Source organism: Tinamus guttatus, unplaced genomic scaffold (genome assembly GCF_059628265.1).
Source record: "Tinamus guttatus ecotype Peru unplaced genomic scaffold, ASM5962826v1 Tinamus_guttatus_pri_ptg000169l, whole genome shotgun sequence".
NCBI classification, from domain to species: Eukaryota; Metazoa; Chordata; class Aves; order Tinamiformes; family Tinamidae; genus Tinamus; species Tinamus guttatus.
Window position 1 is genome coordinate 1553754 of NW_028288703.1, and position 27248 is coordinate 1581001.

The window sequence follows — 27248 nt, forward strand, 5'->3', positions numbered from 1 at the left end:
CGGAGAAAACTTTTAAACCCCTATGGGTGAGTTTCTAAAAGAGATCTAGATATCTCCCTGGAGCTGATCTCCAAGCTCTCCTCTAAATAAAAATTTGAGAGTCAAGAAAAACAAAAATGGTAATAATGAGAAAGCCTACTTCCTTTTAGGAGACTGTTTTTCCTACTGAACCCACAGAAGTATCAATGCCAGCCTAACTGTCTTCTCTTAAGCAGAAACCACCCTGAAAAACAGTCCTCTTCTAACACAGCTTTCACTTTAAAGATTCTTTGCCTCACACAGCTTCAGGTTAAATATGTGGTAATCCTCATATACATTCCTGAGAAAAGAAATGAAAGTGCATAGTCCTCCTTTAGTCTTCCTGACGTCCTTCTTACACCAGTCCACCTTACCCTCAGACTCGTATTTCTGAGATGGGAATCTTCTGCTGAAGTTTCACATGTGCTCTGTGGTCAGACTGCTGGTGAAATGCAACAGCAATGCAAAACTCTTCAATATGTGTATGGCAACACAGCAGAGAGTCGAAACATTTTTGTGAACTACTTAGCTGTGCAGAAAACAGCAGTACATCTGGAACCCTTTTATCTCTTATTTCAGTGGGATAGTTTAGTGTTCAGATATTTTTATGTATCAGCTTCAAGTCACAAGTTTTTGCAAACCAGAAAGTGCACTTCTTATCACCACACTATGCAGAGGGTCGGAGGCACGACGCAGCTCCCAGGTAGCATATCAAGCTGCAGGACAGTACAGCAACTGCAAGCACTGATCAGCACCTGATCAGATGTCTCCCACATTGCAGAGCATAGCTGCTGGTACAGGCTGAGTTCAAAACTCAGACTGAGATAGAAATCAATGTTGCACACAAGCGAAAACTCAGTTTTCCCCTATGCAAGCAGGTTGGAGAGAGGAGTTAAAAAATAAAAAATAGTAACTGCATCCTGTAGCAGCACTGAGTCTGTATTGAAGGGATAAAAACACTTCCTATATAGGAGGAAAAAACCCTACTGGTACAAGTTTTTTACTGAATTAATAACTCAACATATATAAGTTGGTGCAATATTATCCCAGACGCATATAGCCAGTATGGCAGTTCAGCCCTTTAGCAAACATGTTTCAGTTTTCTGTCTGAGGATTGCTAACGGTGAGGGCTGGTCAGAAGACTGTTGCGGATGGGTGGCTAGTCTGCAGAACATGGAGTACGTTGGGAACCATGCTGGGACTGCTGGGAGCTAATTTCTTCAGTAGCAACTCAGGGTGCTCCTCAATTTTCAGCAGAGCTCTTGTCTAATCTGTGTCAGAAGAGAAAGCTTTCTCAGATGATCACTTTACATATTTGAAATACATTCCTGTTCCGCTGCTGACTCTAGGGAATTAGTACAATATCTCATAATTTGGTAAATTACTTTAGCACTTGGCACAGAACTTCTAATTTCATATCCCAAGTCTGACACTGTTTGTTACATGCATCAATAACTATCCAACAAAGAATCAAACTAGTAAAGGCTGCGACTGGCAACAAGCATAACAACATTTTGTGGCAAGACTTCAACATGTCATTCATTGGTCAGCCATATTATTGAAAATTATTCCCACATAGGACACAATCCATCACACAGTGTGCCACCCCTGAGTGCTAACAGTGCTTCATGCTAAGCACTGCAGGAAACGTGCTACAGTTGCCTCTAACTTCCACAGCACCAGTGCAACACTGTCATTGTAATTGAGTAATTTACAGCATTCCCAGTGGAGCTTAAACAAGGATCTCCTAAATCCCTATTGGGATTTACTTCAGACAAAAGAAAGCTTATTCATCAATAACTGTAGTTTTAAGTGTCGCTTCGTCAGCATATTTGTCTTCAAGTTGTAAGTACTCCCAGCATCTCACTCATATCTTCTACAAAGCAGCAACTGTGCAGAGACAAAAAATGCAGTCTGCCAGAAGTACTAAACTTTCCCAACATGTGTAAGCCCAGCTCACCAAAAGCTCCTATCCGCTACGCCCCAATCTCCATGGGGCAGACACTACGCCCCCGGTCCCGTGGGGCAGACATGCAGAAAGGGGTGAGCAGCATTCATAGACAAAGTCAGGATGGCCCAAGTTGCTGGCAGGGTCTTTCTTCCAGACCAGCCTCCATTTATTTTCACTCCTTGAAGTTTTAACAGGAACAGCCTGTCCCCCACACATATGGGTAGTAAACACTAATTAATCTGATTGCAAGACCATCTCCCAGAAAGCATGCATTAGCATCTAGAGAGCAAATTAAGAGAATTTGTTTTCCATAAATATTATGTACTATCACAAAAAATTTCTAAAATAAAACTGCTACTAAAACAGGCCAGGCAAACCCTAAATAGTTCATACAGCCCACTCATTTTGGCTAGTCTAATACATATCAAGATATAACTAATAGCGGCCTTACCATATGACACAAGAACCTCTTCTGATTTCAGTATACTTAAAATACTGGCCAATGATTCCTAAAACAAGTGAGTCTGGGAAGCCTTCTTCTGATATAACATGAAAAAAATTTCCCGTTCACCTTTCAACATGGGCTTAGCGGCCTCAAACAACTTTTATTGTGCATGCCCTGCTTGCGTGTCCTACTACCTACCTTTGTGCAGGTACAAGCTCTTGAAAGCTCAGTATTTTGGACTGAAAAAATCACAGTTTCTCTTTCTAGAGCCATGTTAAGGAATTTTGACCCTCCACAAATTGCTTTCATGTGACTAATATCAATGATAAAATGCCTAAAAATACAGCCAATATCAGGTCTCACATTTCTAGTATTCAGATTCTTTTGGTTAATTTTTTAAAATTTTAAAATGCAATGCACTGTGTCTAGATATATTTAAGCTGGTAAAGGACATAATTGTGCCATAATATCATCTTGTTTTTTAAAGAATATATCTAAGCGAGCCCTGGGGAAAATCTTGCTGAGCACTTTGGAATCCTGTCGTGATCCCCGAAATGGTAAGAAAGCAAATCGTTTATAAAGATCAAGGAATATGAAAAGTGTCCTTTTGTGAAAAACACTAGATAATGGACAATTGAGTAGGGAAAAAATATATATTTCAGCTCCTGGTAGACAGGGTAAGGGAAAGAAGTACCAGGCAAGAAGATTACCTTTAGAAATTGGTGCTTTTTAATCTGCAAGACTTCAAAAACCAGGAAAATATCCAGTACTTTTTAACTAAATTTAAATTAGAATTTGGTCTTAGGGGAACCATTCAGCATCCCACTAATTTCTAACCATATAAAAATATTGATCATATAAATATTGATGTTATAAATAAATAATATAATAAAATATTTCTGTCAGTATAAGAAAGAGAAAAACATAAGCCTGAGTATGTTAGGCACCATGTATCAGCACTTACTATTCCAGTGCATGCTTCATTCCTCTCTTGCCATGTAGGCAAGGCATACAAAGAAAAAACAGCACATTTCTGTAAAGAAACTGGATCACACCTGCACTCTTATAATAACAATCTTTCATGTTCCTCTTATGAAATATTAAACTTGCAAAATCCTCTCCCTTGACAACAGTCTGCTGTGCCAGAGCTGCCTCTGTAAAAGCCACAGCGGGATCAAAGCCTAGAGATTTAGGCTTGATTACTTCATTTCTATTAGCAGAGCATTTGTACTTACGCGGAAGAAATGAACATGCTGTACCAAGCCTAAGAACATGGCTTGTAGTTGATTTGATAGGCATAATAGTCAAAGACAAGATAATAAAAGGCTAGATGCAGCCTCAGGGTTTGTTTTGGAGAATATTAATAACAGTGTTTCAGGGAGAATAATATAAAAACCATTCTGGGTCTTGTTCTTCCAAAGCCTTGTTGTTGCTAGCGTGCACCAATTCAGTGTGCAGGCAGTGCAGACCTAGGCTGGGCTGTACCTGAACGGCTGCAGAGAAAGCAGGGGAAGCTGCAGCTTTTGCTGGCTCCAGGACACCCACACAGAGGGAAAACATGTCCAAGATGCAAATTTGGTGAACACAAGTGCTGACTATTAGTACCCACTGCACATAAGTGACCTGAAGGTGCTACTACTTATCCTACACAGGAAGAGTGACTCAAAGGAGTGCTGCTGAAGCAAAGTATCTCCTGCTGTAGCTCTAGCACATAGCTCGGCTTCCGAAAATGGGAAACTGACACCAATTAATTTAATAGTGAAGCAACCTTGTGACACTCTTTGTCCGTTTCTGCATCACCATTGCCATAAACTGTCTTCTCTTCTTTCCTCTTCTGACTCAGCACTTTACATGACTTAAGCTGCTTTCCTAAGTTTTGGTAATCAAAGATTTTTTTCCTGTTTGAGAACACTAAGTGGATGACTGGATTAGCAACTCTTTAAGGCAACATGAAACAGTCCTTTTATGTGTGGACTTCACAAGCAGAGGATGAAGCAAAAAAAAAAACAGCAGAGAAACTGTCCTTGAACCCAGCTCCACTCTCATGCATTTTTGTGGGGACAGGAACTGATTATTTGTTCTCAAAATTTATAAATTTTATGTCAAGTTACTGAAATAGCATCTATCTATATAAGAGTTTTTGTGACTGTTAAACTTTCATTTTCTGCCTTTGTTGATATGCTAACATTTGCAATTTTCCTTTAAAAGGAAAAGCCCACCTTTTTGAAGTCCTAGATACTCTTCACCATGAGCTGACTGCGTGCGAGCTCTTGCAGAGCCATCCCCTGGGGCAGGCACAGGATTGCCGGGCCCTGGCTAACCCACTGCTCATCTCGTGCTGAGCAGCAGCATCAGCAACAGCTCCTCACAGCTTGCCAAGCCACGGCCACCGCTCGCTCAGGCAACTCAGCAGTGATTAAGTTTGTCCTGTTCAGAAGAGCTCAGTACTGGAGAAGAGTAGTAGAATAATTAAGCCATGAAATCAAAGGAATGCTGCTTCTGCGAAGAGCCCTAATTCCTCAGCTAACTCCAAAGTCATCCCTTACTGAACGCGCGTTCACATGATGTGAGGATTACTCTCCAACGGTCACCTCTGGCAGAAGCTAAACAGTCATATATCTTGTTCCTTTAACTGTACTGGCTCCACAAGTGAGATGTTCCAATTCCAGTGACACTGACCTGACCAGTTTTGATTTATACACCAGCTGGTAACAACTATTCTCTTTTGTAATAACTGAATCATTTTAGACAAAAGCAAAAGCCAGCCTTTCTAGCCACTGGGAAGTAGGCTGTGCTCTTAAAACACACGGGACAAAATTACTATAAATATGAAATATAGGCCAGTAAGTGTAAGTAAAAGACTATGTAGTGTAAGTTAAAGACTATGTATAAAACATGTTTGTATGTGCTTGTATATGTGAATATAATTCATTTTATTTAACTTTAAAGTTAGATTTATGTTGCCATTCTGATGAGTTTTATATTTGTAATTATAGAAACACCTTAGAAATTTGCAACTATTCTTACTGATAATAGTCTTACATTTTATATTAAAAGTTGCATTTAAGTGCTTGGAAAATGCACAAAACAATCTTGTTTCCAGGCTCTGAAGGAAAGGAAGAACAGAAAAAAATCACTTTGCAACAGCTGCCATCATTGCATTACCAAGTGACGCATGCACGTGTGTACATGGCTACGTTCTCCATTTAATTTCCCTCAGCACAACTGTACAGAAACAAAGATAACGTTGCAGAGAAAGTAAAATGCTGGGCCTAATGGCACCATATACCATTTTAATCAGGAATAAAATAATTTCCTGGGTGCAAAAGAAAACAAAAATAAAAAACAAAACAGGTTGCTGCCGACTTGCCTTCACTCTGAGTAAGAAACTTGTATATTAATACTACATACAATACTAACTGGAATTTTAAGCAAAATATACTAATACTTAGTAGATACTAAGCACTAACAAAATATATTAAGAAAACTTTATACTAAATGTGCTTCAGGTAAAAGCTACATTAAATTCACAGAAGTTTAGGTTCATTTTGTACAAAAGCAAGAAAAATCTTGGCTCATTTCTGGTACAGTTCTCCGAGACATTCCTAGGAATACTGTGCAACTATAGAGAGAAAATGCCAGCAAATCATTCGATATACATGAGCTACGTGTATACTTGGCAGGAAAGACACTTCAGGAGTAGGGTTACAATGCAAATACATATGTGATTTAGAATTCCCTCAAGCATTACAACATTCTTTCATGATATGAATTAATGTTACTTGTTGTATGCTCTCTCTCCATATATACCATATACCCTATGTACCATGTCTCTATACATATCCATGGATTCGTTATGTAGACATTAATACTGCTAATTGCATACTTTGGAAACTTTATTCTGCACTGAGTTTCTATTTCACTTTTTATTTTTTTAGAAATATTCTAGACTATTAAGTAGACTGATGACAAATGATAAAATGAGGGAGGAAAGACGAGAGAACTGAGTGCAACTCAGTCTGGGCACACAGTGACATGACTTTTACTAGAGATGTTGTAAATATGGCAGAACGCAATTCACATACCTTTCCTTTTTTAGTATTTTGTCTCAGGAAAATACAAATTACTAAGGAGACAAAAGCCCCTTTCCTGTAGCATGCTTGCTCTTCTTTAGCAGCCACCATCACACTTTCACAGCATAATCTACATTAAAATTCGTCCTTGCAAGGAAACTGGAACACTTCTCTCACAGACCTCCACAGTGCACTCACAATCCAACCTCTGTGGTTCAACTTCATTTTGAAACTCTTTCTTGGCTTATTTCTAGACAAGATAGTATGAGCGTCTGTGAGACTTCTAAGACATATTATATTTTTGAAGTAAAGTTTTCTCCTCCCATTATTCTTTATTTCCTGTGAAATATAAACTAGTAAATTAGTAAAGTCAAGGCCATCTGAAAAATAATTGCCCAACTTAGTGTTTTTGCACCCTTTTACACCTGGAGTGTCTAGCAGTGGTCACTTGTCACAAATGTTACACTGAATAACAAGACTTTCACACTGAATCAGTGTGACAGTCGTCAGTCAGAGCTATTCCAAAAGGTCAATGGCATTCATACAGATTACTGGAAGAAAGTCAGTCCTTTACATTGGAATGTTTAAGTTTGCTTCATAGACCGAAATTCAGCCTCCCACCTTTCTCGCTACAGTCCATTAATCTATTACATGGTACATTTTAATGATGAAAGCCAGACTATTTAGATTTCATTCTCTGCTAAAAAGAAATCAACCCTTTTCAATAGCACTACATAAAATAGAGCTCCTAGGTAGGGGAGAACAACAACAGACATGCAAAGCATGTGAGGCATACTGCCTTACTGGCCAAAAAGGTTCCTCTAAATTTATAATTTCACAGAGGTAAAGGACACTAAAACCTTAAATATTTATATTAGCTTATTTACTTAAAATTTTTACATATAATTCTGCATAATACAAAAGAAAGAGTGCATCCTCCTTATTTCCTGAATTAAATTTTACTTTTAAGGGACCTGGATTTTCAGTATTCCCATCATGTTTCTGTCTTGCTTTCCTGGTTCTTTTACAGTACACCAGCAGAAACATCTCTAGCCATGTCCCAGGAACAGAGCAGAGGGAAACGAGCTCCAGGTACATAACCAGGTAAAAAGCAGTACAAGGCTGATGATACCAAATGACAATCTGTGCTCACCAGTCTAGAGGCAGCCATAGTATTTTAAGAGAATATCGCATTCAGAGAGCTCGGTATGCGTTAAGCTTTACACAGCACGCAATAGCACACATTTACATTCTAATCTATCTAGATAAAGCCCACAAGCCGTGTTCCTGCTGAGCACTCAGCTTCCCTACAGACTTATAGCAGGTGGCCAGCAGCAAGGCCCAGCATGCTGGGCAGCTGAGCCCGCTGGAGGCCAGCGGCCACCCTGCCGCACTGGCCTCTGCGTTCCCTGTGCTGGGGAGAATGCTACTTCTGAGAGAGCCACACAAAGCACCTTTTAAATGACTACTTTATGACTGTGCTTCAAAGAAGTATGAGACAAGTTATCTTTGTCAAGGAGTATGCAAGGACTGCAGGATGACATTGAAAAATTATCAGCGTTGAAGTGTTTTTACCCACATGCTCACTGCAAAGCCAAAGGGTCTTCAGATCACAGAATTTGTCCTATTCTAGTTAGGAATTTTCTTTTACTTGAAGAAAGCTTCATTGCTTTATAATTCTGCCTTTGCCAATTATTTTTTCATAGATTTTGCTTATGACTACAAGTGAAATAAAATAAAGGTCCAGCATGCCATGAAGCATTTAAGCATTTTCTATTTCTGAAAGAAAGGGAGGCGGGGGTGGGAAGGGAGGAGGAGGAAGAGGATAGAGAGGGCAGAGGGGGGAAGGGAGGAAGAAGACTTTATTTAAATCTACCATATACTTTAGAAATGTTACTTTTAAAAAGAAAACATACAATGCTCGCAGGAGATTTCTTAACTAATCTGAGAAATAAATCCCCTACATATTCCCAGTACAAGTGCAGCAGATGTAGCAGTGCTGCCTGCTCTCTTGTCAAGGCACCGCAGCCCTGCCCATCAGCCGCTCCGGGGATGCCAGGAGAATCCAGAAGGGCTGCTTGTTGTTTATGGACAAACATCTGCTGTGCCCTGGGCTGAGAAACAGCACTGGCTCCTCTGCCAAAGGACTGACAGTCCCCCCACAAATGTCACCAGGTTTTGAGAGGCATTTGAAAGTCACTCACAAATATGCTTGCATTTTAAACAGCCTTCTGGAGCCTCCTCGGAGCTCATCAATAGCCTGTAGCACATCTTACTACTGTGGAAACCATATGTAGGTCACCTCTATAGAGCTGTGCAGGGAAAACATCTTACCACCATCTCCACTATTGAAGCACGCTCCTTTTTAAGGGAGATTGCTGTAACCAACTTAACATTTACTGTAATTACACCTTGTAAAAAACACAAGCTGCCTCCAGTGTAAAGACAGAAATGTATATACCACACAGGAGGCCTTGGCTCAGATGGTGCTTTTATATTCTTAGACTTCCAGCAAGGGAAGAGAATGGAGATGCTTTAATGTATCTGGCTGCAGCTACATATAAATAAAACTGACAGAACCAAGGATTTGTGTCATAAAATCAGATTTAAGGAGCCACTAAACCAACTACAGTATATTGAATAGAGGCAGAAAAGAGACAGGAAGCATTTCAAATATAGAAATATTTCAGGATATAATAAATAATCACATACCAGGTCCTTTTCTGTTTAGGAGTTTCCTAGGCTAGAGAAAGAAAGTTGATCTTTACAGCAAATGTCAGTGAGACTCTAACCTAATTATTGAAAGCATAGAACCAAGATACTCAAATCTGGGGAGGGAGTGTTTGTCTTTAGGAAGACGAATTTTGGAAAAGGAAACTATTAGGAAAGATAAACAAAGCTTTCAGATTACACTGATTAATCTGAGAATTTTATTTCCACAGTGAAAATTTTAACTGGGGGTAACTCTCTAGAATTGCATTCTGAATTTATACTGTAAGATTTCTAGCTTATATATAGAGTATAGTCCTCAGTTCAAACAGTCTTAAATGCTCAAGTATAAAATGAGTATGTATATGGTATTTGTTCTTTTTTCCGATTGTATTTTTCTAAGAGATTTTTCTTTCTGGAGAAGCAGAACTGTATATCCAATAGCCACTATTTCATAAAAGGAAGTTGCTTCCAGTCACAGCAGAATGACCTCAATTTATACTATTTTTTCATTTTAAGTATGTATAAGTCATCCTAAAACTCTTGAGAGTTAAAACATGGAAAAGACAGACAGTAATTAAAAAGTACAGGAAGAAGGGAAAAAAAATATCTGACTGGGACTCTAAAATAGAACATAATTAACAACACCAGGAGCACAGAAAAGGAAATTCTTCTGACAAGTTGTACAAGAGAAAGCTCTCAAGAACATGTAAATGGAAAAAGAAATCTCCTTATTTTATCTCTTGTATGGACAAGGATGTCAGCAGAGGTGGAACTGAGCAAAGCTGAAGTGACAATTTTGCAAAGTCTAAGCAACTTCAAAAGTAAGTACAAATGTAGCTCTGTATTTAACACAATAATTTTATAAGCTTAAAATATGAAGTTGACTTCACGGTCGTTAGAATAAATACATGCTTGCTTCTTTTCTGAGACACGTTTCTGAAGGTACATTAGTAGAACTTGAATTCGTATTAGAAAAAAAGCTGTAAATTCATCAAGAGGAATATGCTTCAATATAATTAAACACAAATGTACATATATAGTTAGAACACGGACTAATAAACTATGTAAGTAAAGCATATGCTTGTTCGTGTTATACAGATGTCTAGAACTGACAAATTGAATATATAAACAATCTATTTAATTATAGATAATTATATATTCAATGGGCCACCAAGAGATTAACTGCTTTGGAACTGGGACGAATGCAAAGATACACTTTTTCGCTGCAGACAGTAGTGCATATAACCTGCAACACAGTAAGAAGAGACACCCACCTTCACACAGTCAAGAAACTGAATAAGCCAGTAGCCACGGCACTCCATCAGAAAGAGTAAAGTACCTGATTTAACTCAAGAGGACCCTGCATCACAAACTCTTTAAATCTAGATGAAGGCCAACAGCATCCTGAGCTCAATTAGGAGGAGTGGTGTCAGCTGGTCAAGGAAGATGTTTCCCTCCCCTCTGCTCAGTCCTGGTGAGGCCATGCCTGGAGAGCTGGGTCCAGCGCTGGGCTCCCCAGTGCTGCTGGAGTGAATCCAAGGAAGGGCCACATCACTAAGGACTGGAGCAGCCGATATATGAGAAGACTCTCAGAGGACTGGTCAGCCTGGAGAAGAGAAGACTGAGAAGGGAATCAGGCCTAAGCAACCTGCTCTAAATAACCCTGCTTTGAGCAGGACTGTTGAACCTCAAGGTTCCTTCCGATCCCAATTATTTTGTAATTCTGAGAATCTCTTAAAGATGAAGGTCTTGACCACTTTATTTTTCATTAGTTACATCACGAATAAGGGCAGTACTACTGCAAATGCATTGCAGGAAAGACAAAATCATAGTGGAATAGCCTCTGACTCCCCCAGAATAGGAAATCCTTGACAAAATATCTGTTAATTTGCATCTAAACTGTTCTGCTTCAACTGAATCTCATTTTATGATGCGAAAAAAAATGTTATTGAGAAATCAAACTTGTTTTTGAATTTAGAGGCCTTTAAAAATAAAAGATTCAGCAATGCAAAAGGCCGGGAGATATTACTCTTTTATTTTTATTTGTTTACCATGCAGAAGAACAGAATTTTCTGCTTATTCTGCTCAAATGTCTTTTTTTAAGCAAAAGGTAGCTTAAAACTAAAAAAACAGCTTTCTCAAGTCATTCCAAGTCTTTTCATAAAAATCAGCATACAGGCCTATATACTACTACTAAAAAAAGCGAATAACCAGTACAGCAAATACTATGAAAATGCTGAAAATTCCTTGTTATGGACTCCAGATTCACTTTATACCCGCACAGATGAATAAACTCTGTAAATAGTTTTAAAGCTGCATCTGCTGCTGAACGATAACATTATGGAGACCTGGTCATAAGTCCTGCTGCAAATAAACAGTTGGAGATCTTCGAAGGATAGGGGAATTGTAATTTAGCCTTTGGCTAGCTCATAAACTATCACAGAAGAAAATAGCGAATGCAAGTCACTTTTTCCTTTATTCCTTCACTATCACTCTTTTTCCAGTCAACTCCACATAAAAATTCCAATATAACTTCTATTTGCTATTGGCACAAGAATGCTGACAAGCCACTTTATGGCCTACTAGCCATGCTACAGTGCAGGAGAGCTGAACGGACTCCCAGGAAAGGTCTTTGGAAGCATTTTACACAATTATGAGAGGAAAAAAATTGAAACATAATACATAAATCATTCAGCTTACATTTTAAATTTTCATAGTGATAAATATGAGAGATTTTTAAATATGAGAGAATAGAACAGAAAATGTCCTTAGCAATTTATAGCTGTGTTTACACACATGCCCGTTATAATTAAGCACAGAGTAATGTTGCCATTCAATCTGAACACTGTATGTTCATATTTGTTCTGCTTAACCGTCAATGATAGTGCAGTGATTAATTCCTACTTTGTCATATCTACAGCTCCTAGCCCCTCACTCAGCCACAGCTTTTCCCAGTCTCAGGTCCTCCAGTATTTGCTACTACTTTAGTTTTTGTCTTGTCAGTATAAGGGCTTCTGGCAGGAGACAGGTATCTACGTTCTCTGATCAAGGGTCCTTGCCCATGCCAGTGCTTTACCTCTGCTTGCTGCTTTTAATATCTCTTTCATTTAAATTTGTGCTCTGAAGTTAAGTGGTATTTATCAGGAAACAACATATAAGAATTTCAGTCCTTCTGCAATAAATTACACAGGGAATTGGTTTCTTGTGAGGGAACTCCCCATGTTTAATTGTGCTTACCAGTCCATATTCACATATTTCTCTGGCTGAAGTAAATACTGCACATGCAAGAGTAAGGAAGCACCTCTTTTCACGCTATGCATAGAAACGGTACTTCAGAAGTGTCAGAGTCAATGAGGCTTGCATTTGAAAAGTCAGAGGCACCAAGTGAACAGATGCACCTTGCAGCTTAAAAAAGCTTGTTGAAATTAAGAGCTGTGCTTTATGCTGATCAACCAAGCTACAGTTTGCTATACACATATAGCTTGGCCAGGGCTCAGGCCGCACAGCACACAGAACAGCCTACTTGCATTGCAGGTATGGAGGAGGCCGCCAGGGGCGGCTTCCCACAGTTCCTGTGCTGCACTGAGCTTCACAACTGGACTGCTGAGCTGTTCATCCTGCCGAATCCCTTGGGGAAAAACAGGAAAGAACTTAAGGACTGTCAGTACTCACTCCATCTACCTGGCTTCCACGGGGCACAGGGGATAGTCCCAGCTACTTCCAAGCAGCAGCAAGGCTGTGTATGAACACAATGCAAGGGCTTTGCTGGCACTAGCTAGTTAAGGGCAGGGGAAAGTTAAGAAAGTTGTCTCAGTGTGGGTGAGAATAACAGAATTTGTTTACAGTCAAAAAAAATATTATCTGTCTCAAACGATAAAAAGAGGAGAAATTCACTTTCCTTTCAGAAAGTTGCAACAAAACAAAGAAGAAAACAACTCCAGCACTACAACCTCAGTGAAGAGAACAGAGCTATTTGAATAGACCTGACTCTATTAAAGAATTGAGGCTGGAAGCTTAGTGCACCCTACCTAGAATGTGAAATTAGTCCTGCACATGGTAACTATTGCTAAGCACATCGCTATGGAAATGGAGAGCTCCCAGCAGGCTGGGGCGCCGCACAAACAGCAAAATCAATGCCCTGTATGCAAAGCGCAGCTCCAGCAGAGTGACCTTTAAACAACTTATAAATTGTAAGCAAGTAAAAGAGAAGCATAATGGAACAAGTAGATAAAATAAAAGCACTCAGCAATTTTGCAGCACCTTGGCCAGCAACAAAAGGATCTCAAAGGGTTTTACAAATAATTCAGCCTCATAGAATTTCTGAGAGGGGAAAAATAACAGTAAGCATCATTTACCCATTTTTAAGGTAAAAAGGTTAGCTATTTAACAGTAATGCTACATAATAATTTAAGATGAAAAGTAGAGAGTACCATGCACTGTGGAAACTATATAGCATATTAAAATTAAAAGAATAGCATTGATGCATTTAGTGACGACATAAACAGCTCTTCCTTTTGCAGTGTAATGAAGACTGGAGGACCCATCAAGGGGAAGTGCTCAGGGTGGCAGAGGGAGAAGAGGTAACATTACTATTCCCTGCATGCACCCGGACGAAGGACAAATTCAGCAAGCAGAACAGACCAGGAATTTTGTTTGTTCTTAGACCGGAAACGTGCTCTTGAATTGAAACTTTCAGTGGCGATACAAGTTGCTCCACGAGTTTAGCAGTACACCCAGCAGTGTGCTGAATACGGTACTCCCACAAGGTGGAAGATTTAATATAATTGAGTAGGGACTTGAATGAGTCTCCCATATCATAATGAATTCTTTAACTGCTGCACCATTGACCTGCTGGGTTCTCACTAAATATCTCCTTTTGGAGCTGCTCCACTTTGCATAAATAATTGAACATTACACAAGGAATTAAACCCCTCTCTCCTGTATCTTAGATGAAAGCCTTAACCAATCTGCTTCAACTATATTGATTTATGTATATCTCCTGGGTTAAAGCAGTTCAGATCTGCATATTGAATAACTCATAACAGTTGTTTGAGCTGGTTTAGATGCATCTCAAATGGATCTGAAATAAGCAATTTACACTCAATCCTCCCTTCTTGTCCCCAGAACAAGAAAAACTGTTCAATCTTTTGCAGTGGTTTAATTATAGTGGTTTAAAATAAGACCTTAAATAAGAACAATGCAAGCTGTTAGCACAGAAAAGACCTAATCTGAACTGAGCTATCCCCTGCCACAAAACCACCAGCAGCCACTGGTGTTTCCCTGTTCCTCACTGTAAGCAGAGGGGCGGCACAGTTCCCTTTCCTCCTGCAGCGGGGGAGCTTTTGGGGCAGAGCAGGGAAAGCTGAAGGGGAAGAATGGAAAAGCTACATGGCTGAGGCCTACATTTTGCCTACTTCATTAGCATTACATTTACTTTTAGAAATCCAGCCTCTCCAGAAAAAAAAATTGAGCATATTTGATTTATACAGGCAATGATAGCTACTGGCATTCCTGAATTCTGAAGGATATTTCATTTGTAATAAGCACAAATAATATACCAAAGAGAAACATATACCAAAGTGGAATGAAAACCTTTATGTCTACCAAAAAGATTGAATGCAGGAGTGCCCATCGTTTTTTTGTAAATAGACTGTTTAAAGGCTATTTACACCTGTAAAATGATTGTAGACCTCAGCAACACTTTCTGCAAAGCTATTTTTTTATTATTATGTTGTTGAGGAAGAGAATGTCAGTGTATTAATGTCAACAAAACCATCTTTTGTTGAAGCATATTAAAATAATAAACTAGAAATGCAAATGTTGTGGAAGAGTACAAACACTGCCTCTCCTTAATGCCTTTCAAAGCAAGAATAATGTTTCAAGGAAGTGCTGTTTGGGAACGTGGATCTTAAATGCTCTGAACAAAAAGTAAATTTTAAAAGTAAAAGTTAAAAAAAGATCACACAGAGAATATAAGACATGAAGTAGCTCTTCGAACAAGTTTTGATCACTGCTGAACTTGCAAAAAAAAAAAAAAAAAAAAAAAAAAGTGGCAGAGTTTGGATTCCTTTACCCATGCAATTTGGTTTTGTTGAAAACTATAATGAACTAAAAGCTAACTAAAAATCCCAGATGGCTTTACAGAAATGTAGGCATGTACTCATATTCTACCTGGTAGCACAATGCATACAGAGCAATCACCTGAAACGAACAGGATGTCACCAATTTAAAGAACTGAAAGTTGCTCGAGACTTAGAATAATAATATCAATGGTTTAAAACTGTACAAGCTATTGGGCCCTTGTCACAGACTTTTGGCTGAAGAGGTGGGTAATGTGCTTGTGTTGTTTTGGTGCCAGGGATATTGCTAGGTCAAGATGAGAGAAGAATTCATTTTATTTGTTTTTCAAACAGATTATATTATTAATTTTCACTCATACACTACACACTTATTTCTGGAGCCCTGAGGCAGTCTGACGGGAGAAATAACACAAGCCAACAGAATTAAAGTTATTTTAAAATTCCAGTGCCAACTCACGGAGCTGTGCTATCTAGACTCTGTAGTTAACACTGGTGACTTCACTTAATAGATCACCTCAATAATTCTCCATTAGCTGGTTTGATTTTCCTACAGAAAGCTACAAGGCATGTTCTATTAGTTTCACCAATTCTTCACGGCGTTACAGCTATCAGGTCACCCAAGTGCTAGCACTGGCTAATCCAATAGACCCATTTAAAATGAAGCAAGAAATAGAATAAAAGCTTTAAAACATTACAGAGAACATTTTACTTTCCTGACTCATTCTTTAAATTCCAAGATTTGGAATTATTAGGATATTACTAGCTGCTCTAAAGGTTAGTTCCCACAACTCCTCCACAGTTGTCCCTCTGTGCAATTTTGTAAATGCCAACTTTCACCAAATGAATACATATAGAGAACCTAGCAAATCCAGTAATTTGTATTATCAGCTATGTCTTTTGGTCCCTATCATTGCCTTACTTGGCACTGTAAACTGCCTCAGCTTGGGTTACCTAAATTTTGCAAAACAGAAATATTTCAAAGAAGGGAGACAAACTTTGGATTCTATTTAAAAAGTTCTCAAACAAGGAGTTCTCTATTACAGAGAGCTCACTCAATGGTAAGTTTCTTTTGCACACTTAACTCTAATGTGAAAATAACAACAGATGGCTTTTCCGGCTTAAAGAAGTTTTTAAGGCAAATTACCACATACAAAACACCAAATCTAGAGCTGTGATATATTGGGTTCACGTATAGCAGTATGTTGAGTGCATCTTTGCTGAGTCTGACTACTAGACTAGACTAGACTACTCTCCTACCTAGAGACTTTAACAGGGCTCGATGTTTTGACTGAATTTAGTGGACAACCTCCATGCGTGCATGCATGTACACACACACAAGCACACGAACACAAAGCGAATGCTTAAAAGAATGAAACTAGATATACAAAAACCACCTGTCCTGGCAAAAGCAGTGTTGAACCAGATTATTAAATTAATACAAACTATGCATCCTCTCTCAACAAGGCAACACCTGTGAGAGAGATTTGCGTACTGTATATATCTTAACTGCAAATAAGGACAAGTTGAGCATATGGCAGGATGAAAGGGAAAAAATCAGCAGTGAAAAACCTACATCTATAGGTTTTTCATAACAGCAAAGAACTGAACTGAAAACCTAGAGTAGCCAGAAAGAAGAGCTCCCAGAAATAATTACTTTAGAAATACAAGTTATTTCCTTTTATTTCACTCCCCTATTAACTAAAAATAACTTGCTCTGATTCATAAGTCAAAACTACTGCAATGTGTAGATACTACTTTGGAATAAGATGCCTTTTTCTTATTCAGCTTTACCGTATCTGGTCTAGCTTGATGTAGACAAAACATGCCTCTATTGCTGCTTGTTTCTATGTATGGAATTCATCAGAGTAGCTCTTTCTGAGCAGGGCTGGGACAAACAAGACCCAGGTAGTATGCGACCGTGCTAGTCTTTTAAAGTCAAAAAGATGTTTCTATTTTATTTTCAATACTTTTAAAATCCCTTAAGGCCTGGAACGTTGTTTGAATGACACCATGGCATGTGGTGTATGTTGAACATCATACCACATCTACAAGCTTATTGTCTTTCAAAGGTGGGAGGAACGTAACACCAACTATTTATTTGTGGGCTCTCCCTTCTTACATTCCCAAACATGACACCATAAGCTCTGCCACAGTCTCATCATGCCAGCATCTGCTCTGTTGCACTGTTGTGCAATGCCCTTGATGTTATTTTTACACTGCCTGAAGAACTCATGCTTATTATTCAATGCCTATTTTTATAACATTCCACCCTTGGGGCTTTTGCATATAAACGAAAAATACTGTTAGCAACCATGAACTTATGAAAATTCACATCGTGTCAACACCCCAGTGAGATTTTTTAAACTTGTCAAAGAAGAATCTCAAGAACATTTGTTCAGAGTCAGAGATGTTTGCAACCTCTTTAAGACATCAGTTTATGCGCTGACTGTGAGCAAAAAGACAGGTACTGAATTTCAGTTTACAGACTTCCTTAGAAATAACTAAAAGCCTAAAAATAAGACACTATACAAAATCTGCACTGTTTATTAGTTATATCCAATATCCTCAAGGCTGAGAAAATCTCAGTCTTCACTGAATTGCGAATTAGTGTCAATGCTTCCTCCTTCAGATGTTCAATTTATACTTGCTAGGACCTCTGCCCTGAGTTAAACGGCCGACTGCTCTGTATGCTCTTCTATTCCCACCATTCATCACAGTCAACATAAGAAGTTTCCTGAACAAGTACTTTCCAACACAGGGTTTTGATGACCCTGGAAAAAAGAAAGCAATTTTGGAATCCTGGACATCAATAGATTAACATTTTTTTTTATCCCACAGGGAACAAAGCTTTTTCAACCATTCACCAAAAAAAAAAAAAAAACCACTTATTTACTGATGATGAATATGAAGGTGATTAAGCAGTCCTGCTTGCCTCTTCAGTTCTCGGTCCAACACTGGCTGTTAGCTTATTTCTCCCTTCCAGAAATCCCCGTTTCAGCCAGAGGTTGGCACATAAAGTCATCAAACTTGAGAAAGTGCTTAGGTTAGAGTCTTAATAAGCACCTCTTGCCATAAGCAACCTTGTGGGGAGTGGCAGTAGCTCATTAGTTTCAGCAACTCCTCTCATTATTTCTTTTTTCACACATATATTTATTACTTTTTTATCATACTCTCAGCTATACAATAACACAGCCAAGTGTAAATAAGAAGAGCACAGAATACTTCTGAAGGAATTTGGTGACAAAGACAGGGAGGGCATAGGCATAGGAAGAAAAAAGGGAAGAGAAAAAGGAAGAAAAACACCATGGATTTTCCTGTCTTTATAATTTTATTTGAAATCTTCCAAAATTAATATCTAAGAAAAAGAATCACGGAGGATTCCTTTTTAAAAAAAAAAAAAAAAAGAAAAGAAAATTTCTGTAATTAATAGCTCCGTTGTTAAAAAAAAAAAAAAAAAAAAAAAAAAAAAGGCCTGTATTTTCTGTATATAAAACCTGAATCATTTTCCTCAGGTCATGCAGCCAGCTGTGCAGAAGGCAGCCAGCCGTGCTGCGAGCAGCATCTAGGGAGCTCGGGCATGCGCTCAGGTGAGCTGCTGGCTAAAGCGACAACCAGTTTTCCTCTAGTTCCAAGCTCCTGCTTTTGCTCCTTAGTGGTTGCCGTTACTGCTGGATGCTCTGTGTTTGTCAGTATAGGGGGAATATCACTGCACTGTCACTCCAACTAGCTCCATTAAATATAGGAAGTTTCACTAAGGTATAATCAGCACTAAGGTACAATCAGCTAGGGGGAGCAAAGGAGCGCAAAGAGAGAATCAGCTTATACGGGAAGAGACCTGCAGCATCTTTTACTGAATTTGCAATTCTCCTCAGAGCAACACTGCTTACTCAAACCTTGATATATGCAAAGAGATATTAGGACCATATGATTAATTCATCTGCCAGTTTAATAAGCCTGACTCTCCATACTATTAGTAGATCAGGATTCAGTGACAGGAAATAATAGGATTAGTACAGCAGCATTTTCAGCTCTTGTGATTTCATCACAGATCTCACTCCATAAAAGATTCCTGCAGAATCTAACACTTGGAACCATGTGATCACACTTTTCATTAAAAATATATCAAATTGACTATCCAAATGACTATAGGCAGAATATGAACTTTACATAATGAACTCACAAAATATGAACTTTAATAGCTCAAAACACCACACACACACATATATATACACAAAAAGTTTGTATATTGTATTTCTTCAAATTGAAAATCATGTGCTTTTAGGGATGTAACTAAAGAACTGTGAAAACTCATAACAATAATACCATTTTTTCTCACATAATAAAGCAAAACACAATAACTGCACACAAAACACACAAAAAAAAAGAAAAAAAAAGTGTGAATATTCCTAGAGAGAGAATAAAAAGCTGACAGTGAAAGCTCTCAGAACCTGCAACATTTTATATATGCACCTACAAGATACTAGACTATATAGGATACAAATTCGCAAACAGTGTTAAGGTGGGCACTTTTTGAGAGCATTGTTCATGACTATCCTACCAATAACATAAATCCTGCAATTCCGGCAAGAGCTTCCTGGTTACCTGGAGCACACGTTCCTGATAACCCATCACCTGGGCAGCAGCTCAAAGCTGGCTGAAACCTGCTAGCCCTGCAGTGAGTTTCCAGGATTCTCCCTGTGGTTCTGGGAGCAGAAGCCTATGCATAATTTTCTATAGTTCATTGTGGCACAAAGAAGCATAGAGCACATTTGCAAGATTTAGCAACAAAAACAGAATGTAAATACAGCATCCGTGTGGAAGGAATAGTTAGCCTCAAGCTGCTCACATATGGAAAAATGAATTTGTCATTGAAGATGTATCCAGAGTTGACTTAAAAATACGAAATCACGGCTTTATGAAGGGCAATATAAAAAAAAAAAATCGCAGTAACTTAAATTCCACAATGAATTAATACGGAAAACTTGTCATTCTGACTTTTCCATTATTGTGTTTTACATCAGATAGTAATTAATTTCTAATTGATCTTTCCCAGAATATGTGACCCACATGACTGTGCAGTTCAATTCCCTGCCTTCATGCTTCCAATTCTTTAAGCAGAAAACAGCAAGGCTAATGAGGCCAAAGACTATGTTTATATCCAAGCTCCTTAAACAGGACCACCACCATGACAAAACTCACGAGTGCTGCTTTATCTTACATATTTTGCAATCCTGTCACTATGCAGGCTTCCCTGCATAGTTGGCACAGAACCTACTGGCCTTGGCACTAGGTTCACTCAGAGACGGTTATGGGGCTCTTGCATGGCAATACATCCAGTTGCAAACTGAACGGCCCAGTGCGACTGAATCTGGGCAGTGAAACAGTCTGGAACCAAGGACACCGTATGCAACCACCTGTACCTGGAGAGGAAGGTTATTCTGCACTATCATTAGCCTGCTCCCTGGGACTGAACCCTCAGTAGCAGCTGGAACAAGTTGAGTTTCTGCAGTGCACATTACAGCTTGATTTCATCCAAAAAGCACCCATGGTAAAAAGGCATGATCACCAGATGTGCTCCAAAACCTCAATCACGATCCTTAATCTTGGAATTATAGAAAAAGTATTATTCTAAAAGAATATTTTGTTCCTTCAATTATTTTGAGTTGATAAGATATATGAAGGCTGCTTCAGATACTGTATGCTCAACATCACGAAAAAAAACACTTGAATGACACCTAGTGGAAATACAAGAAACAGCTGAGGACAATGGAGTAACCACGTTACAGTGAAAAGAGCAAGGAGAGAAGTTCTCTATCAGAATGAGTAGGAAAAGAAAGAGCTATTTGATAAAATCGGTCTAGGATGATTTAGGAGAAGAATTTCCTAAATCAGAAGATTTTATCTCTCTGCATAATGATCTTCCAAGGAAAGTGGGATATTTAGCACCTGCAAAAAATAAGTCTGGCAGAGCACATAGAAAATAACAGTACAATAAGCAAAATATGAATTGGATGAAATTTATTATCTTCCTAAGGCTTTAACAGTCAAGGTCTCTAGGGTGCAATAAATAGCAGGAATACTTTGGGCCTGGGGGATACAGGAACTCCTGGTGTTATAGAAGCCACAGAACTTGTTCAATTATTTTCTGCAGGGAATACTCCTTGATGAATGATATATATGAGTGGATTTCAAGTTCAATCTTTTTTGTTTGTTTCTTTTTTGTTTATTCACATATTTGCATAATTCATGAATTTCCACTGAGTCACATCCAATTACAAAGAAATATTTTAGTTAGACTGTTGTTACCAGCTCATTTGAAAATATGAAAAAAAAAAAAATCAAGACAATGAAACTTAAAAAAAAACACATTTGCCATCTATTGACAAAACATGACATGTAATAGTAAGTTATTTCAGCATAGGAAAGGGAGATGATTCTTGAGAGACTTCTGTTCTCCTAGGTCAAAAGCACTGATAGGAATTAATTACTGCAATTCATTAAACTTTTTTTCTGGGGTGGAGGGAGAGGGGGGGCATTCTCTCTGAGTGTCATCTAGGCAGTTCATGCATTTTTATTTGCATATTTAGTTTTAACTTGCAACTTATTTTTTCTTAACTGCAGAGATGATGAGTTATTACGTCTTTGCCTGTTCTTTTTTTTTTCCCCTTCTTCTTTCTAATTAATCAATATGAAGCGAGGCTGGCAAATATTCATCTAGAGTTTTTTAGTATAATTGCTGGAAGCAAGGTAGTGAGAGAGGTTTTGTTGGGAAACGAGGATGTCAGAAATACCTCAAAGTTGAGAATGCTGACAGCCTTTTTCATTCAGAAAAGAAGTTCAAAATGATCCACTCTGTAGAAAATAAGCACCTGCAGAGAATAACAATTTGTTCAGATTGGCTTTTATTAAATTCTCTTAAAAGCTGAATTCTCACTTGGTCTACAAGAAACCAAAGTCCTAAAATTAAAAATGCAAATGCCTAGTATGTTAAGCTTTACTCCTTTCAGATATGCACTTCATACATTTATGCCACTCAGAGTTGCAGAAACACAGTCACGGTCCTCATCAAATTTGATAGATTAAGGGACTCAACACAATCAGCTACTTCTTCAGCCACATGTACACAGCAGCTGGAGGAACGCAAACTACTTAGGCAAGAAGCAATGAGAGATCTACAACACAGAATTTGAGCACAGATTCCAGAAAATTCCAAATATTTTGCACCTCTCTCAATTCAAGATGCAGCATTTGATTTAACTACATAACAACAAACTCTTTAGTTTCTGTAGCAACATTTCTTATCATATACATCATAGATTGTGTGATACTGGAAGCAAGTACAGGGTAAGATAAGCATTTATGAAATTCATGGCCTAGCAACGTGTTTCACTTCCAAAAATTATACATATGTTGTTAAAAAAGAGAAAAAAGATCACAATCTCATCTATGGATCTTTCTATGAAGGTTATCCAAACAGCCAAATTGCAAACGCGTAAGTATGACACAAGCACTCTTTATGTAGATGGACAGATACAGGTATGTTACACACTTGCGTGACCCTGCATTCCCTCCAAACACTGCATTATGTTCTTAGACGCTACACCACTATTATTCAGCAACCTACACTCTCCAGCAACTTCCAAGTGAAGAAATTTGCAGGACTGTAGTTCTCTTTTGAGAGAACTACACAGCTCTGAAGGATGAAATTTGTTAGATTTCAGATGAGTCATTTTAGGGTTTCAAGAAATTGCCAGGTTTAATGGAAAAGTATTAGTAATAAAAAACAAAAGCATTTCCTTGAATCTGCAGAAAATACACAAAATCCCCAAGCACTCTGTGACAAGGCACATGTCACTGTTTGACATCATGCATCTTCCCACAGAAGCCATGGGAACGGTTTCCTCTAATGCACAAGAAAAAAAACTTATCATATTTAATCCATTTCCTTAACAAGTCTTTAAAACTCAGCTTCAGTTGCTGTATGTACTCCAAAACTTTACAACACAGAGAGAAAGGAATCAGAAGGAAAAAATAAGGGTAAGTGCTGGACAGCTCAATAGTTCTTTTTTTACATCTTAGTCACGAGCCTTATTTGGAATTTCTTTGATTTTCTATATAAGATTTTAGTAGATATAACATAGGTTTATACTCAGATGACAGAGTCAGTTATTTTGTCTGCTTTAAATAAAACTAGATTTCCTGAAAAGTAGCAGGCCAAAGATATATTATTTGCTAACAAAGATACAAGGAAGGGTTACAATTAATATTCCAGCTTCTCTATGATGAAGTTTATAACTTTATGTACTGCTAACCCCACTTGAAATACAGTTAGGTAACATTTAGACCAAAAATCTAAGAATGTCTAACTATATTTTGAGATGTTGACTATATAAACCTCGTAATTAAATTGGAGAAAATTATTTTGAAGCAAAATCAAACCACTGTGAGTTTTTTTTCCCCACAGTTTTAGTCATTATTAAATCAAACTTTCTGGAGAAAAAATACAGTCTCTTATTTCAAGTTTATAAAAGGAAACACTTTCTTTTTTTGAGTTCTAGAATCTCTCCACATTTGAAAACATATTCTAAAGATTTTTTAGTTCCAAATTCCATTCTACTTGTATGAATGGAAACTCTGCATTTCCTTATGCAAGTAAGAAACTCTTTTACTCTACATTCGTTATGTTAATAGGTGTGCTCTATTTGCCTGCTACTTCTTACGCTCCGTCCAGTCTAATGTTAAATCAGTCTCCCGGCATACATCTAATGTTTTTCTGCAAGCAAAATTATAAAACACAGCTTTTTGCCTTCTTCTATTCAAAACAAAGTTTATCTAGCACTTTTTACAATATCTGCCATATCACTCATGACAATACAATCAGATATATTTACAATTTTTTTTTGTAAATAAATTGTAAGAAAGAAAAGAAAGTACATTTTAATTATGGGATGTATGGAAGTCATAAAAAGAAATAGCTTCAAGATACTAACTTCCCCAATTTGGGGAATAGATATTTCAAATTCCAATGTGATCACAGCGCTGGCCATCTCTTATTAAATGCAGAGAGGTAGGAAACGGAGGCAGGAAGAGAGGAGGCTAAGATGGGGAGTGGAGTCGCTCCAGAGAGCTGCGGTGGCACAGTAAAAGGGATGGTTATCTGCCAGCCTGAAGTATGCTTATGTAACCCCCTAAAAGATGAGCAGTTATCTGTGCACAGATATGCAAAATTTTCAATTCTTTACTCATTCAAATTTTAAACTGCACTTTCTCAGAGATGCATGAAATTACAAGACAGAAAAAAAAAAGAACCGTTTACCATGTGAAATTTCCTGCTTACGAGGATAAGGATATAAAAATGTTTAGAATTATACAGTCTTCTAAGCTCCAAGTCCAGTTTCAACATGTAGTTTTAACACTAGCCCAGCAAAGGTCTAGAAACTGAACCAAAACATTTGCCTAAAACTAACCTACTTTTATCACCACCTCCTGGAGATATTTTCTTCCAAAGCGTTAGACAATGCTGTATTTTGTACAATGATGCAGGCACAGTAATAATTTGGATGCACATGGACTCAGTGTGCTTTACCCTCCCTTTCCACTTGTACTACTTGGTTTCAAGCATAGCTCTATGGGAAATAAAATGGAAGGTAATGACTGTCTTCCAAAAAAATTCAGGCTTCCTGAAAATCCTGAGAAAGAAATACTATTGTATTCCAGTTCTGCATTTAGAAACATGCTAATTAGTGAACCATGCTTATCAGACTATAATTCTTTTCTTCTGGGCAGCTGAAGCATGAACAAGGCAGAATTCACCACTGTTGCGGGAGTTGCCCTATTACTGCTGTTCCACACGACCCAAACTGAAGTGTGTCCTCCTCCCTGCCTTTGCAAGTCACTGGGAATAATGAAGGGTTTGGAGATAGACTGCAGTTCAAGGAAGCTGAAGGAAGTGCCTGCCTTGCCTGTTAACACCAAGAAGCTTTATCTGCAGAATAACAGCCTGACCACGGTTCCTCCAGGTGCTTTGGACAGCCTACTCAGCCTGGAAGACGTGAAAGTGTTTGACAATCCTTGGAACTGTGACTGTCATATTCTTTATTTAAAACTCTGGCTAGAAGATATCTCTGAATCCTCTCTTGCAAATGTCAGATGTGCAACCCCAGCTCCCATTAAGATGAAGCTCATGAGACAGCTGACTGGGAATGAGCTGGGCATCTGCAAGAGGCTTCTGCCAATCAAAAGTCTTGAGTTCTTTTGGCGAGACCTCATTTTAATTGTTGTAGCAATAACTACACTTATTTTAGTAGCATGGGCTCTGAAATTCTCAAAAAAGCTGGTCTACCAAATAAATATAAGCCAATATGACTTTAGTGGCCCACTGTTGCAGCAAGATAGCTTCAAAAACCGTAAGTTACAGTGAGCTGTTCACTAGCATTAGTTGCACCAGAAGTGAAGCTGAGTGCAAACCAGGACTTTAGACTGAGAAAAGAACAGCCTGAGTCAAAGGTTTTTCTATGTTATAAAATGCTTTAATTCATAAACTAGAGGATAATGTGTATGTTTTAATGTTAAAGTCTATAAATGATTCACACTGGGGAATAACAAGAGAGAAGTCATATATGCAGAGAAGTGGGTTACCTGGAGTGCCTGACAATCGAACAGCAGCTCATATATCTAGAAACAAAAGACAGGGTTGAGGATTCAATTCAGAGAAGGAAAAAAATGTAGTAATCATGATCTCCCACATGACATTGTAGAAAAAGACTAATAATTTGTTAAAAAATGGGATATCACTTAGGAACATAAAGATTTATTTAACACAATGTTTAGATGAGCCTTAGTATTTCAATACAAATCAAGAAACATCACCTGCAGAAGGATCAGAAAATAAATGAAGAAACAAATAAAGGATTTGAAAACATATCTTAAAGCAGATAATCAATTCAATTTAATAAAGAGGAATTTAAGGAACAGCAAGATCCTTATGAACAGCATGATCTTTTATGAATCTCTATGGAAAGTAATTTGTTACCAACATGGTTGAAAGGAAAAATTAAAACATCAGACTAGAAACAGTGCTCACTAAAAACAGTGAAAAGAATTAATCACTGAAACAGCTCACTAAATGTCAAGGTGAATCCTACAGTCTAAAATCAACACTGGCTATTTTTCATACTGCAAGTACCACTTAAAACGACAATTATTTTAACAGAAGTCCCCCCAGTTATACATAACATCTGCCTAAAATGTTTAAACAATTCTCTTTGCTTTGGCAAATTTATGGTGGGGCAGACCATGAGGGCAGTGCATCCCAGGGACTGCCCAGCCCCGGCACTGCCGCTCAGTACAGGACGCAGTTCAGTACACGCTGACCAAACCACTCTCTCAAAAGCCTGAACAGTAATGAGGTGCCACTCATCTTTTTCCAACCATGTATCACACTCTAGACAGATAATACTCCAAGTGCAGCACAGAGTTTGCTTTCTAGTGGTACCTCCTTGCTAAAGAAAATAAAGTTACATAATCTGCAAGAAACTGGATGGCTTATAGTAAAGCTATGACATTCTCAGGTGCAGACTAGAACAAAATTCAGTCTGCAAATTTGTGTATTTCAATCAGCTGAGCACATATAATGAGAATTTCCCTGGTTTTATTAAATGTTATATCTCATGAATTATCTCTGCAGGAGAGAATGTCAAAGAAACATATATGAAAATAATAATGTATGCAGTGATGTAATGATATTTTCTCCACTCTGAGCTTTTAAATTTTTAAAAAGCAACCACCATTTTGTATTAATGCAGAATATTAGAGAAGAAATACACTCTGCAGTCTCTCACAGTGAAGAGTTTCCTAAATGATTTTTCTTGTTTTCCCTAATAAAATATAAATCATTAACACTAAAAGCATATCGTTCTCTTCTGTGCCTATAAAGCTATATATGTATTTTTGTACTAGTCATAAAAACA

The 27248-nt window shown here is 38.0% G+C and overlaps 2 protein-coding genes across 5 annotated transcripts in view; both read left to right on the forward strand.

Moving 5' to 3' along the window:
- EFCC1 (EF-hand and coiled-coil domain containing 1) overlaps positions 1 to 4759 on the forward strand; it is a 40161-nt gene extending 35402 nt beyond the window's left edge. For 2 of the 3 annotated variants that reach the window (XM_088522876.1, XM_088522877.1), the window contains 2 exons: positions 2902 to 2971; positions 4623 to 4759. In XM_088522876.1, the coding sequence (XP_088379002.1) occupies positions 2902 to 2971; positions 4623 to 4756 (204 nt within the window). In that variant the 3' untranslated portion in view covers positions 4757 to 4759. The remainder of the gene's footprint in view (positions 1 to 2901; positions 2972 to 4622) is intronic. The other variant, XM_088522878.1, reaches the window with a different exon arrangement.
- The window catches only part of GP9 (glycoprotein IX platelet), a 30873-nt gene extending 4818 nt beyond the window's left edge, over positions 1 to 26055 (forward strand). Inside the window, exons 1-2 of one of the 2 annotated variants that reach the window (XM_010211845.2) lie at positions 23236 to 23316; positions 25066 to 26055. In XM_010211845.2, coding sequence (XP_010210147.1) covers positions 25073 to 25699 — 627 coding nt within the window. In that variant the 5' untranslated portion in view covers positions 23236 to 23316; positions 25066 to 25072 and the 3' untranslated portion in view covers positions 25700 to 26055. Of the gene's footprint in view, positions 1 to 23235; positions 23317 to 25065 lie in introns of those variants that run through there. The other variant, XM_088522884.1, reaches the window with a different exon arrangement.
- The last annotated feature ends 1193 nt before the right edge of the window (positions 26056 to 27248 follow it).